This window comes from Chironomus tepperi, unplaced genomic scaffold, assembly GCF_022539635.2.
Source record: "Chironomus tepperi strain 1889 unplaced genomic scaffold, CSIRO-AGI_Ctep_v1 contig_100, whole genome shotgun sequence".
NCBI classification, from domain to species: Eukaryota; Metazoa; Arthropoda; class Insecta; order Diptera; family Chironomidae; genus Chironomus; species Chironomus tepperi.
Window position 1 is genome coordinate 231,931 of NW_027226222.1, and position 13,648 is coordinate 245,578.

The following is a 13,648-nucleotide window of genomic DNA, read 5'->3' on the forward strand; positions in this document are numbered from 1 at the left end:
AAATCAGAAACTCAATTTAAATTTTGTAAAATCGTTAAAATTTGAATCTCAAAAATACGTTAAAAATGAAACTTAATTTTAATCTTAATTATTTACGATGTATGAATATCTGTCGATGACATGCTCCCTTCCGTTTTGTTCTGCTCAGCTGAAGAAAACCTTCTAAATCTTAAAGTCCAATACATCTAAATAATAAACTGCTTGTTTCTCAATCTTTCCATCCGTAAACTACTTATCATTGTTGGATTAATCATCACATCAATGCCATGTTGTTCAATTGGTTTTAAATCAATCCAGCGTTTGGTCAGCACTTTTGTTAAATGCTGTGCACCACGGTAGAACTTGTTCAAAACCATGCTTATCACATTAGCACCATTCCTCCATCCTTCAGGCAATCTCAAGGCTCGTCTTGTTGCCACCGCTCCATGTGTGGCCAATTCTCTAATACTCGAATCATCAACAGCGTCTGGAATTTTCTTACGATACTTTGTCGCAGCATCATATAAGTGACGAGGTTTTGTCGGGATCTTATTCTGATTGATGACAGTTAATGGTGGCAACAACCTCATACAGCCTTTTGCCTGCAGCTCATCAAATTTCTCATCAACATGTCTTGATGTATTCTGGATCACTGGCATGATCTTTACTTCATCAACAGGCATTGGTTCGTGCTTTGTTGTTCCGACAAATTCGACAGCAAAATCACTAATACTCTCATCTGATGTCTCTTCACATCTAGTCGACAACAATCTTTCTTCATCAAAAATCTTATCGTTTGTAGTGCCAAATACAGTCCACCCTAATTTTGTCTTAATTGCAACAGGTTCATCATCAGCACCATTAATGCATGACATGCTTGTTAAAAATGAAACATTCTTCAATCCAATTAGCAGCTTTGGTTGTGCATTCTCAAAACTTGGTATTGGAATTCCTTTCAAATGCTTGAATCGTTCTTGCAACTCTGCTGCCACTACAGTTTGCGATGCTAAGTCAAGTTGATCGACTGTTCTCACTCCATACAATGGAAATTTCTTTCCTCGTTCCCCTCTGGACACTTGACAATCAAAAATGTATGAGTCGCTCTCTTCTCTAAATATGCCGCTCGTCCATCTTAAATTTAATGGTCTATGAACACCATTCACGTTTAACTTATCATAAAGCTCTCTATCAAGCAACGTGACTGAAGATCCGTCATCTAAGAAGGCATATGTCTCAATTAGCTCTCCATTGTTGCCGTGCAATACCACAGGCAAGATTTTATACATCACTGAACTTGACTTGTGATAATTCGATCTCTCTGATTCTGCTGGATTTGATTGTGATGAAGATTCAGCTCGAATTTCTGGTTCTGAATGTTTAAATTCATTTTCAGCCTCACGAATAACATCACTGGATTGTGACTTCATATGCAAAACTCGATGATGATATTCTTGACAATTATCAATGTTACACATCCTCTTTGTCTTACAATCTTTCCATCGATGCCCTTGCTTCAAACAACAATTGCACAATCCTCTCGAACGCAAAAAATTCTTCTTGTCAGCCAACCTCAGATTCTTAAATTCACTACAATGTTGCAAGTCGTGCGATGAACTCTTGCATTTCAAACATTCAAACCGTTCTTCACGATGTGTGTGCATTCTTCTTGAATCTCCGGCTCGATACTGATAAGATTCAGTTGGTGGCTGTGCTGAAGCATCTTTCAATCTCTCCGACAAATATTTCCACAAGTCTTTCAGATTCACATTCTGATTGGCGAGTTTCATTGCACCCCAAGCATCTCGATGTCTATCACGGAGTTTGTAAACTAACTGGTCTATTATAGACGGTTGACACAAGTAATCAGCTCTTTCCAAACTTTCAGCGTTTATGACAAGGGATTCCAGCTCACTAACAAACTCCTTCAGTTGATATTTCTCTAATTCTTTCGGTGCTCTCATTTTCAACAGCCTCTTAACTTGGCGAGTCAATATCTTCTCTGGATCTCCGTACACAGATTTAAGGTGGTTCATAATAGCAGTTCCACCTGCCATTCCATTCAATAAAAGTCGACATTCGACTTTCGCTTCACCATTCAAACATTTAATCAGCCTTAAATGATTCAGTTCTTCTGTATATCTTCCAGTCTCAGTTGTGATTTGATAAATTCGCTCAAATAATGGCCATTCTTCAAATGCACCACTGAACGTCGGTAAGTCGGGCAGCGAAGCACGTATCATCGTTAACTTCAATTGCTCGTCATAATCATATCCATTATGCACCGTTTTGACAGGTACATTCGGTTGCAACATTCGAATTGCATCAGCCAGATACTTTGCAATGTTTGCCGCTGGATCATCTTTCTTTTGCTCAATAAATGTTGCATCATCAGTTTGTTCCATCACAAACTGTCTAGCATTGGCGTTGAACTGGGCTGTCGATCGTTTTGGTGTTTTGGAAATTCTTTCAACACCATCAAGGAACTGCTCATCATGCTTTTGAATCTTGTGTTGTTGTTGCATCAGTTCCAGTTGTCTTTTTGTCTCTTCAAGCTCCTCTTTCAATTTCTTATTTTCAGCATCTTCACTTTTCACTTGAAGTCGTGTGTGTTCCTTCTTCCTGCTGGTGCTCATCTTGTTGTCTGGATCTTTCGATGGATCTTGAATTTCAGTCTACAGCAACTTCACTTCCAGCTCTAGTAAAATTGTTTGAAATTTTATCTTATGTCACGGCGGCTTGAGCTGTATTTTGATTCCCCAATAAAAACTGCGATTCAGACTTAATTACGACAGTACATTTATTGACAACAATGTTGAAGGGAATAAAATTTCCTATGGAAAATATAAAATATAAATTTGGTCTTAATTAAAAACAAATTGTCACTTACAAACAGTATAGCCGTCGAGAACTATTGTGACATAAACTAAACTCATAGATTACAATTGATCAGGAATACTATAATTAAAAATATACATGATATAAACACCGAAATGATCACCTGATCTTACAAAATTATACCTGATATGTAAATCCTCAAATTAATTCACTGGATGTGGCTTTTCGACTACTTTCGGATTATTTGATTACAGGTATAATTATGATCTTTGCATTTGCGCCAAACTTTTTGTAAACAAACTTTTAAATTATCAAATTCACTAAAACTATAAATGTTCTCATTAATTTTCGGTTCACTATAGATTCCTAATGCTTAACATTACATTTATACTATTATGTCATTTGCTTAATCAAGCTTAAATCCACTAAATAAATTAATTAAATAATTTTCAACATTTTCACACACACAAAATCAGAAACTCAATTTAAATTTTGTAAAATCGTTAAAATTTGAATCTCAAAAATACGTTAAAAATGAAACTTAATTTTAATCTTAATTATTTACGATGTATGAATATCTGTCGATAAAATTAATACAGACAATTGTCATCGTTTTTTCAATTCTCGGCATCACTTTAAGTCAAGCAATAGTCAGTATGCTGGATTAACTTACAAAGTCTTTAATCGAAAGGATCATCATCAAGTTGACTAAAATGAAATAGACTTGAAAATGAATCTGCTTTATCGACTTGCATAAACTTTCCATAAATATTGTTATTCCCCTGAATAAGCATAATATAGCTTAGTTTATATTTTTAAATCACTATTTAATTAGTAAATTTAACAATATAAAATAATTGTTTGTAAGATAGCATTTAGACAACAACATAATTAACGAATAAAATATTTAACGAAAAATTTTTGAAAACATAAATAATTGAAAACGAAAAGCATAACAGTCATTTGAAATTTAAAATTCTATGGGAAGAAACTACGAGAATTTCGAGGGGAAAAAGTACGCGAATAGAAAACAATTTGCAAGTCATTTGTGAGTTACACGTCCTTCTGTTAAAAAATCGATTATTTAATTAATTTACTAGGTATTCAATCGCGCTAAACGTTCAATTAATCAAATAATAGTATGGCTGATTCAAAGCAGTAAGTTAAACACATATTTTAATTGTAAATTTTCGATAGAATTGCAAAATATCGAAAAGAAATTTTCCATCTTTGTTCGCTTTTTTTCTGACGAAATTTTATTTCACAATTTATTCAATTACATCAACAGGGGTGAAGATTTAGCAACTGCTATCTTAAAACAAAAGTCGAAACCAAATCGTTTGTTGGTCGATGATGCTGTGAACGATGATAATTCAATTGTTTGTCTGTCTCAAGCAAAAATGGACGAATTACAGCTTTTCAGAGGTGACACAGTTTTGTTGAAAGGCAAGCGACGTAAAGAAACTGTTTGTATCGTACTTTCTGATGAAAATTGTCCAAATGAGAAGATTCGTATGAATAGGGTTGTAAGGAATAACTTACGAGTTCGCTTGTCAGATATTGTTTCCATTCAATCTTGTCCGGATGTCAAATACGGCAAACGTGTCCATATTTTGCCGATCGATGATACTGTTGAAGGACTCAGCGGGTATGAATTTTTATTCGATGACTAATCAAATTTTAATCTAATTCAAAAACAAATAATTATTTCCTAATTTCAGAAATCTCTTCGATGTTTACTTAAAGCCCTATTTTCTAGAAGCTTATCGTCCAATCCATAAAGACGATACATTCATTGTTCGCGGTGGTATGAGAGCTGTCGAATTTAAAGTAGTTGGAACTGATCCTGAACCATACTGTATCGTTGCACCTGATACGGTTATCCATAATGAAGGCGACCCAATTAAGCGTGAAGTTAGTATTTTAATTTTTAAAGCATTTCTACTATTTAATTTCAAATCCGGCATAAAAATTCTTCATTAAAATTCTATTTAATTTTCTTACTTTTCTATTAAACTTAAAAAGTAAATGAAGTAGCCATTTATGTTCCAAATTTCTATTATTCAAAGATAACAAATATTCATTAATAATTAGTTATATTTAAAAACCTAAATTTTTCTTCCTTAAATCCTGCGAGATGGATACAAACGAAATGAGCAAAATATTTGTTTAAAAATATTCAATAGCTAATCATTAGAAAAATTATGTAGAAAGTTGAGACATGCAATGTCGCTATCTTTAGATTTGCCCATTATCATGTTTCAATTTTGAAGTTCATTGACATTCAAATTTTTACATCAACTTTCTTCTTTTCTTTTGCGTTTAACCCTGTCTAGGAAGAAGAAGAAGCATTGAATGCTGTCGGTTATGACGACATTGGTGGTTGTCGTAAGCAGTTGGCTCAAATCAAAGAAATGGTTGAATTACCATTGAGACATCCATCATTATTCAAAGCTATTGGTGTTAAACCGCCCCGTGGTATTCTTCTTTATGGACCACCTGGAACTGGAAAGACATTGATTGCTCGTGCTGTAGCAAATGAAACCGGAGCATTTTTCTTCCTCATTAATGGTCCAGAAATTATGTCAAAATTGGCCGGTGAATCAGAATCGAATTTGCGTAAAGCATTCGAAGAAGCAGATAAGAACTCTCCTGCTATTATTTTCATTGATGAATTGGATGCAATTGCACCAAAGCGTGAAAAGACTCATGGTGAGGTTGAACGTCGTATTGTATCTCAGCTCTTGACATTGATGGACGGAATGAAGAAAAGTTCTCATGTTATTGTCATTGCTGCAACAAATCGACCAAATTCCATTGATCCAGCACTTCGTCGATTTGGACGTTTTGATCGTGAAATTGATATAGGCATTCCAGATGCAACTGGTAGATTAGAAGTTTTAAGAATTCATACTAAAAATATGAAATTAGCTGAAGATGTTGACTTGGAACAAATTGCTGCCGAATCACATGGACATGTCGGAGCTGATTTGGCCTCATTGTGTTCAGAAGCTGCTCTTCAACAAATTCGTGAGAAAATGGACTTGATTGATTTAGAAGATGATCAAATTGATGCTGATGTTTTGAATTCATTGGCTGTTACTATGGATAACTTCCGTTATGCAATGACTAAATCTAGTCCATCTGCATTGCGTGAAACTGTTGTTGAAACTCCAACTACAACATGGACTGATATTGGTGGCTTGGAGAATGTCAAGCGTGAATTACAAGAATTGGTTCAATATCCAGTTGAACATCCAGACAAATTCTTAAAGTTCGGTATGCAACCATCTCGTGGAGTTTTGTTCTATGGCCCACCCGGTTGTGGTAAAACTCTCTTGGCTAAGGCAATTGCTAATGAATGTCAAGCCAACTTCATTTCCGTCAAAGGACCTGAATTGCTTACAATGTGGTTTGGTGAATCAGAAGCAAATGTTCGTGACATTTTTGACAAAGCACGTTCTGCTGCACCTTGTGTTCTCTTCTTTGATGAATTGGACAGTATCGCAAAATCTCGTGGTGGAAGTTCTGGTGATGCCGGCGGAGCCGCTGATCGTGTTATCAATCAAATTCTTACTGAAATGGACGGTATGGGAGCTAAGAAGAACGTTTTCATTATTGGAGCTACAAACAGACCCGATATCATTGACTCTGCAATCTTACGTCCAGGACGTTTAGATCAACTCATCTATATTCCATTGCCTGATGAGAAATCTCGTATTGCTATCTTACAAGCTAACTTGCGAAAGAGTCCCGTTGGGAAGGAAGTTGATTTGGGATACATTGCTAAAGTCACCAACGGTAAGTCAAATATAGTTTTCATAAAAAAGGTAAAAGTTTAATTTTCAATTATGATTTGTAGGATTTTCTGGTGCTGACTTGACAGAAATTTGTCAGCGTGCATGTAAGTTGGCTATTCGACAAGCCATTGAAACTGAAATTCGCCGTGAGAAGGCACGAAGCGATAACACGAATGTTGCAATGGATGTAAGTAGAATATAATTAAGCATTTAATTAAACAATTAATTAACTTTTATAACATAACAGATGGACGAAGATGACCCAGTTCCAGAAATTACAAGAGCTCACTTCGAAGAAGCTATGAAATTCGCTCGTCGTTCAGTATCTGATAATGACATTCGCAAATATGAGATGTTTGCTCAAACTTTACAACAATCGAGAGGTTTTGGCAACACTTTCAGATTCCCATCAGGCGGCAGTGGAAATTCAGGAAATCCTGATCAACCTTCTCAACCTAGTAATGATGTTGATGATGATCTTTACAGTTAAATTAATCGCTAAGAGCTATAAGTAGGAACAACAGCACTTACAGGAAACAATTTTGTCTCACAGAATCAGCAACAAAAAAAGAGAGCATAAGAAATTAAGTGATTTGGTTTTGATAGTTTCCTCCCAATTTCTTATATCTTCATCATTCTTTATACATAATTTTTATTACTATTATTATTATTATATATTTAATTGTGGTACTTTTTCCTCAACAAAATCGTTTCCTCACCTTCGGATGAATAAATATTTAATACTGGCAAATTTTATAATATAAAATTAAAGAACACTTTAAGATGTAGATTGATAATAAGTATGATGATGAGTAATTTGAATTTTTCTTGATAGAAATAAACATGATTAAAAACGTAAATATCAATAGCTGTTTACTTTGTGACATTATTTTTACCAACAACTTGTTGATTTACTTTATTGCCAAAATATATATAGATTTGCGTATTTCAGCTAACATTGAACAACACATAAAGATAAATGCTATGGAAGACCGTAAATGCTTTGCGATCACTGTTTTAGCGCATTGTTCCTAGATTTTGATATTTTTCCGGTTTTGAGATTTTTAACGGATAAAATTATTTTAAAAACTTTTAACGCATTTAAAATTTAAATTATAAAAAATCGTTAAAATATAACAAAACTCAATCGAATTGAATAGATCCAGGAAAATGCGCTAAAATCATCCTTGTGCGGATATATTTTGAACATTAGTTATTTTTCTAAAAATTTATCTTTAAACTGTCTACAGACGTGCACAAAATATACATAAATTATATAACTTTAAAATAAACAAAAATAATTTTAGAGAATATCTCATTTTTTTGCACATAATTGTGTTTGTGACAATTATGCGTAAATTTCATTGGTATTGTGCTATTGTTGTCTTTTTCATCTCATTTAAAGCTCTTTTAAGACCTGACGGAATACGTCTAAGAAGATGGAAGCATGCTTTGGCTCGAAAATCAATGCTGGTCGGAATCTTATTGAAAGCTATAAATATAAATTGATATAGTCAATTAGATTCAATTTAGATGTGTTAAACTAATTCATACTTCTCCGCATCCTCCAGATTGAATGCCCTTTTGTTTCAATTTCTTAACAATAATATCCCGAGTATTTCCATCTTTTGCGTTTATTGCCAAGAAAGTTCCACGACCACGAGTCGAATTGACTATGTTTGGAAATTCTTTTTCAGCTTGGAACAATCCCTGTTTCAAAACATCACCAGCTTTATTAACATTGTCAAGGAGGTTGTCGCGTCTGATCACATTCAATATAGATTCAAGAATGACCAATTTGCCAGGATCTCCACACCATGTATTAAAGATTCTGTATTCTTGTTGTGGTCTGAAATCTACTTTATGATAATATCCACCAAGTTGCATCTTCTTTGAGAATGTAACAATATCAGGTGGACCATCAAGATTAAAATGTTCATGACACCAGAATTTTCCTGTTGGGCCGCCACCAGTCTGAACTTCATCAATCAATAAGCCTACACCATTTCTCTTAGCAATTTGCTGTAAGCCTTGGAAGAATTCTGGAGATCCTTCATTATCACCACCTTCAGCTTGAATTGGTTCGACAATAATACCTGCAACATGATGATTCTTTTTATTCCATTTCTCAATCAATGACTCAACTTCTGCTAAGCAACGAGCATCTTCTTGCTTATTTTCATTGACATTCTCTTCTAATGGATATTTATACTTTGGGAACGGTGCAATTGGCCAATCTAATGCTGGCACATCAATTTTGTGAATGTACTTTGAATGAGTTGTTGACAATGAACCAATTGTTCTACCATGAAATCCTCCCATGAACGATAGAATCGAAAGATTTGGAGATCCTGGTGATTGATTGATCATGCAACTCTCTTTCTCAGCTTCAGTAAAGTCAACATTTTCTCCACGTTGATTTTTTCGATACCACAAGAACATATTCTTAAATGCATTCTCATTACTACAAGAGCCACACATCATTGTAGTAATACATGGAAGTCCTTTTGGTGCTACTGGCATTAGAACATTCTCGAGCTTATCAAGCCAATCAGCTCCAGGGAAGACACCTAATGCAGGTCTGTTAATTAATGTGCGAATATTATGATCATCTCTGAAGACTTTCAATAAATCAGGATGATTATATCCCAACGGCATGCTCGATATTTGTGTGTAAATATCTGTTGAATAATCATGAAACGTGATTCAATTAGCACATTAATGTTGAATGAATATTTTCTTAGCGTCGCGTACTTACCAAGTAATTCATTGCCGTCAACATCGACGAGATAATTTCCAATACTTTTGTCATAGTCTGCGAAAAGTTGAACAGAGTTTGCTTGCTGTAAGGAAGAACATTATGTAGATTAGAATCTTTCTAGATGCAATTTTTATCAATTTAATAATTTGTGTGCTATTAATAATCATAATCACTTAGTGGATGCAAAATAGGTGTGTGCCAAAAGTTTTATCATAAATTTTATAAAAAATCAATACAAAGCATACATTTTGTATTGATTCTGTCTATCAATTATTCTTAAATCCAAATGCCCTTCAAAATAAATTGGTTATATTGGCACACACTTAACAACTGAACTTTTATTGTGCATTTTTATCATAAATAATGCAGATTAGATAGAACGTGTGATACGTCTGAAAATAAAATAATGAGTTTTGACAAGCTTAAAACCTCTTACAACGTGTCTACCTTATAGTATATACGATAAGATCAGAAGATGACTTTTGGTAATAAAATCTTTCTAAAATTAGACTGTCCATGTTTTTAGTAGTCTACGTAGAATAATTTTCGTCACACTAGAGTATATTGACTAATTCAATCGATATTAAATTGTAATATTCTAAAACTTATTCGTGATCGTCAGCAAAAACTTATAGGTCAAATATATAGGGCAGTACGAAAAATTTATAACTTACTTGCAATTTATTCAAATTATCTAACAAGGCCTTTGATTTTGGACCAGGAATATCTGTCCTTGCGGATGGTGCTGAGGGCTCGTTCTTTACATATGAGCTGTAAAGGCATCGAACTTCGGATGCTGTAACAATTTAAAAAAAAAATAAATTTACTCAATTCACAAAAATAAAGCATTGGATCTCACCAAGAATCTTTGGTTTCTTAATTACACTTCGTATCATGTCTTAAAGCTCTTCCCTTACTCTTAATTTCAGTATAAATTCAAGTAGTCAAAAAATCGATTGACAGAAATTTTAAGAAATAAAATTAATGGCAGTACCAAACAGCACCCTCTTTACACTCCAACAACTTAAGTAACTATGAAAAATATCGAAGTAATCCGACAGACTATCAACAGCCAATTGAATTTAATTTATTTTAATTAAAGAAAATTTTTATATTTTTTCTACTCGGACTAACTATGAAAATTTTTCTCTCTCGGTCTGGTTCCAACGAATTCTTGATTCTCTCTTACCAAGAAAATTTCCACTTATACATTCATAATAACCATGTGATGATAACAGATAGCCGTTTCTATACTATTTCAACGCATGCGTATGATTTTTGTTATTTTTCCTTCTCTTTTCTTCCTACATATGACAATTTATTGTATGACTTATACTGTTTTTAATATATTTTTCGGGAATATTTTCAAGGCGACTAATAACACACATTTAGTGACCCATAGATTGATAGTGAAAAAATTGACAATGTTATTGAAATTTAGCGAGTGTGCGTCAAAGGATTACTTACTGCTTTTTATTGAATATTTTAGTGAGAGTATAAGTGTTCTTATAACGTTCATTTGATATTTAAATAATATACATTCATAATAGTTGAAACCCCCTTTTTATACAAAAGTAAACATTCTATCCACATGGAAGTCAGCCGTGTGACCTAATTGCTCCTAAATGTACATCTTCAGACACTTATTTGAAAATTGTAAAAATTTACAACTTAATCTTAATTGTGGAATTACCAAACATTTCATGTAATTTTCCTTCCGCTGCATTGTCTGAAAATTGTTGTCCAAAAAATATTTTTATGATTCATCCTTAGGGAAAAACATTCTGATTCATTGGAATTAAAAGAAGTCAACTTTTTTATTATTCATAATCATCGTCTATAATTCTAAACACAGATTTTATGCGTTAATGTTATATTTTTTAAGGTACAAATTTTGAAAGAATCATTATTATAGTCATCAATAGTTCCAGTAGACAATTGGAACAAAAAAAAAAAACAAACTTAGTTTTATGCTCATAGCTACTGGATTATGTTCGACACAATAAAAAATTATATAAATTCATAAAGACACTTAAATTAAGGAAAATTTAAGCAGTTCCACTAATAAACCAAAACAATAAATTAAAATTGAAGAATGGAAATTCTTATAAATAAGGCTCTTAAATGATAAGAATTAATAAAAATAAGAAGGATATTTACATGTAACTAATTATTTTGTTGTACTGGCAATAATAATCGTAAAGAAATTAAAAAATGTTAAAAAATGTAAGTTATTCGAAAAAGCAATTATTGTGCTTTTGTGAGATTTCTTTCCATTTCTTGTCGTGACTTGAAGAATCCCCGTTCTGTTTTGCATTCACGAATTGTTACTGTCTCTAAATTTACTGTTACGTCTGTGATAAAAACTTGATCGGATGTCGACTGAGTTTTCGGTAGCCATAATTTTGGATGTGCTGATTTTGGTGATGTTAGTAATTTCATATTACTATTTGTCATCAAATTTGTAAATTTGTTCTCCTTGCTGCTTGAAGTTGTTTTTGTTGATTCATCCAACGTTGGTGATTTTTCTGGAGTTTTAGGCTCCTCGACTTTAATTGAAATACTTTCAGTATTTTCTGTTTGTTCCTTCTTTTCAACAATTGGTTCAGTTGATACAGAAACAGACGAAACCGAAGTTTCTGTTGTGGTTGAAGAAGAGTCTTGCTCTTCTTCCTTTATTATTATAGGTAGCGGTAATATTGGAGTTGAAACTGGTGATTTCTTCTCAATTTTAATTTTAGGTGACAATAAAGGCTTAACTGTTGTAGATGTTGGTGTTACTGCAGGAGAAGTAATGTTTGTCTTTTTAATAGTAATTCCAATTTTTCCAGATTCTTTAGATAGCACCTCAGCTTTACGTTTCGCTTTGTCAGATTCCTTAGATACGGAAATTGGTTGATCATCACTGCTACTACTATGCGATGAATCGTCATTTTGTGCAGCCACAATTTCCGGAGGAATGATTATTTTTGGAATCGCTATAATTGGTGATGCTTTCGGTGTATTACTAATGTTATTACTGGGAATTGTTACAGTTATTTTCGGACTAGAAACTTCCTCCTTCCTTTGATTTGTTTCCTGCTTCTTCTCAATTTTAACATTAATTTTCTTTTCAGTCTCCTTATCTTTAGCTTTATTAATTTTTTCCTTCTTTGTTGGTGGCTCTTTTTCTTCAATTTCTACTTGTGATGTGTCACCATCCTCAGAATCAGAATCTTCCAGTATTCGCTTCTTTCCTGTTTGTTTCTTCGGTGTTGAATACTTTTGAGATCTATTGAAAATTTCAATAAGCCTATCATCCAATATATTTTCTTCCGGCTCCCATGTATTGTGTCTTTGACTCCACCCTTTCCATTTTACGCGATATTCAACTTTTCCCTGAAATCAAATAATAATTAAATTCACTCATGAAAAATTCCCAAGCTTATTTTTTTATACAGAAACAACAACAATGAAAATAATTTTTGTTATTTTCAATTCTTAGCATTTTTTACAAACTTTTTCAACTCACCTTTTTGATTCTCTTTTTTAATATGCGTTCCGCCGCATATACTCTATCATCAGAATCCATAATATACTGATTATCCTAGCTTTTTTACGAATTATTTATATTCAGTCCAATTTTTGTTGTTAAAACGATTATAGCAGTTACTAGAATGAGGAAATTTAATTTCAAGAAGTTAATTCAGTTGACAACCCCCTAGTAAACATTGAAAATATGGCATCAAGTAGACTCGAGAAAATTGGAAATATCTATACCAGGTAAGAGTAATTTAACATAATTAATGAATTCAAGTATAGCTAAACAATTGTTTTATACTATAGAGTTACTGGATTACTGAGAGCTGGAGCTCTTAAGTGGGAAGATCGACCTTTATTCTATGATATTTACACCGCATTTCCTCCTTTAAAAGAACATAAATATATGGAAGATGCACCAAATGTTAAATTAAGGAATATCTTCTATGAAGAAGACAAGGAACGAGCGTAAGATAGCTAATTTAATTAATAATGACATGTAATAATTAAGTAAAAAATTTCTACAGATCCAAAGACTATGCAAACATGCTAGCATTTGATATGAATGAAAAGAAGCCAGTAAGATCGGACTTTGCGTTTAAACAGAAAGTAGTACCTGAAAGTAGACCAGTGAAGGAGGAAAGTAAAATCTTCGATTTAAAAAATTTAGACTTTAATAAAGAATAATTATGTAGAATGTAGATTAAGTAATAAAAGATTTTGCAATAGTTAAAAAATTCATGTCCAAATATAA

The 13,648-nt window shown here is 33.1% G+C and overlaps 5 protein-coding genes across 5 annotated transcripts; 2 read left to right on the forward strand and 3 right to left on the reverse strand.

Moving 5' to 3' along the window:
- Positions 1-185: 185 nt before the first annotated feature.
- Positions 186-2,612, reverse strand: LOC139087337 (uncharacterized). The gene has a single exon (XM_070636124.1). It carries the CDS (start codon positions 2,610-2,612, stop codon positions 186-188), a length of 2,427 nt encoding a protein of 808 aa, XP_070492225.1.
- A 1,209-nt stretch (positions 2,613-3,821) lies between these two features.
- On the forward strand, positions 3,822-7,474 carry TER94 (Transitional endoplasmic reticulum ATPase TER94). Its single transcript, XM_070636118.1, has 6 exons — positions 3,822-3,972; positions 4,103-4,462; positions 4,536-4,728; positions 5,151-6,615; positions 6,677-6,801; positions 6,862-7,474. Exons 1-6 carry the CDS (start codon positions 3,956-3,958, stop codon positions 7,102-7,104), a joined length of 2,403 nt encoding a protein of 800 aa, XP_070492219.1. The 5' UTR covers positions 3,822-3,955; the 3' UTR covers positions 7,105-7,474.
- A 12-nt stretch (positions 7,475-7,486) lies between these two features.
- Gabat (4-aminobutyrate aminotransferase) lies at positions 7,487-10,492 on the reverse strand. Its single transcript, XM_070636119.1, has 5 exons — positions 10,235-10,492; positions 10,050-10,171; positions 9,373-9,457; positions 8,169-9,295; positions 7,487-8,106 (listed from the first exon to the last, which is right to left on the reverse strand). Exons 1-5 carry the CDS (start codon positions 10,269-10,271, stop codon positions 8,014-8,016), a joined length of 1,464 nt encoding a protein of 487 aa, XP_070492220.1. The 5' UTR covers positions 10,272-10,492; the 3' UTR covers positions 7,487-8,013.
- Positions 10,493-11,163: 671 nt separating this feature from the next.
- LOC139087191 (polycomb group protein Pc-like) lies at positions 11,164-13,021 on the reverse strand. Its single transcript, XM_070635932.1, has 2 exons — positions 12,887-13,021; positions 11,164-12,753 (listed from the first exon to the last, which is right to left on the reverse strand). The coding sequence occupies exons 1-2, from the start codon at positions 12,944-12,946 to the stop codon at positions 11,623-11,625; spliced, it is 1,191 nt and encodes a 396-aa protein (XP_070492033.1). The 5' UTR covers positions 12,947-13,021; the 3' UTR covers positions 11,164-11,622.
- On the forward strand, positions 12,933-13,631 carry mRpS23 (mitochondrial ribosomal protein S23). Its single transcript, XM_070635935.1, has 3 exons — positions 12,933-13,137; positions 13,201-13,362; positions 13,422-13,631. Exons 1-3 carry the CDS (start codon positions 13,094-13,096, stop codon positions 13,579-13,581), a joined length of 366 nt encoding a protein of 121 aa, XP_070492036.1. The 5' UTR covers positions 12,933-13,093; the 3' UTR covers positions 13,582-13,631.
- The last annotated feature ends 17 nt before the right edge of the window (positions 13,632-13,648 follow it).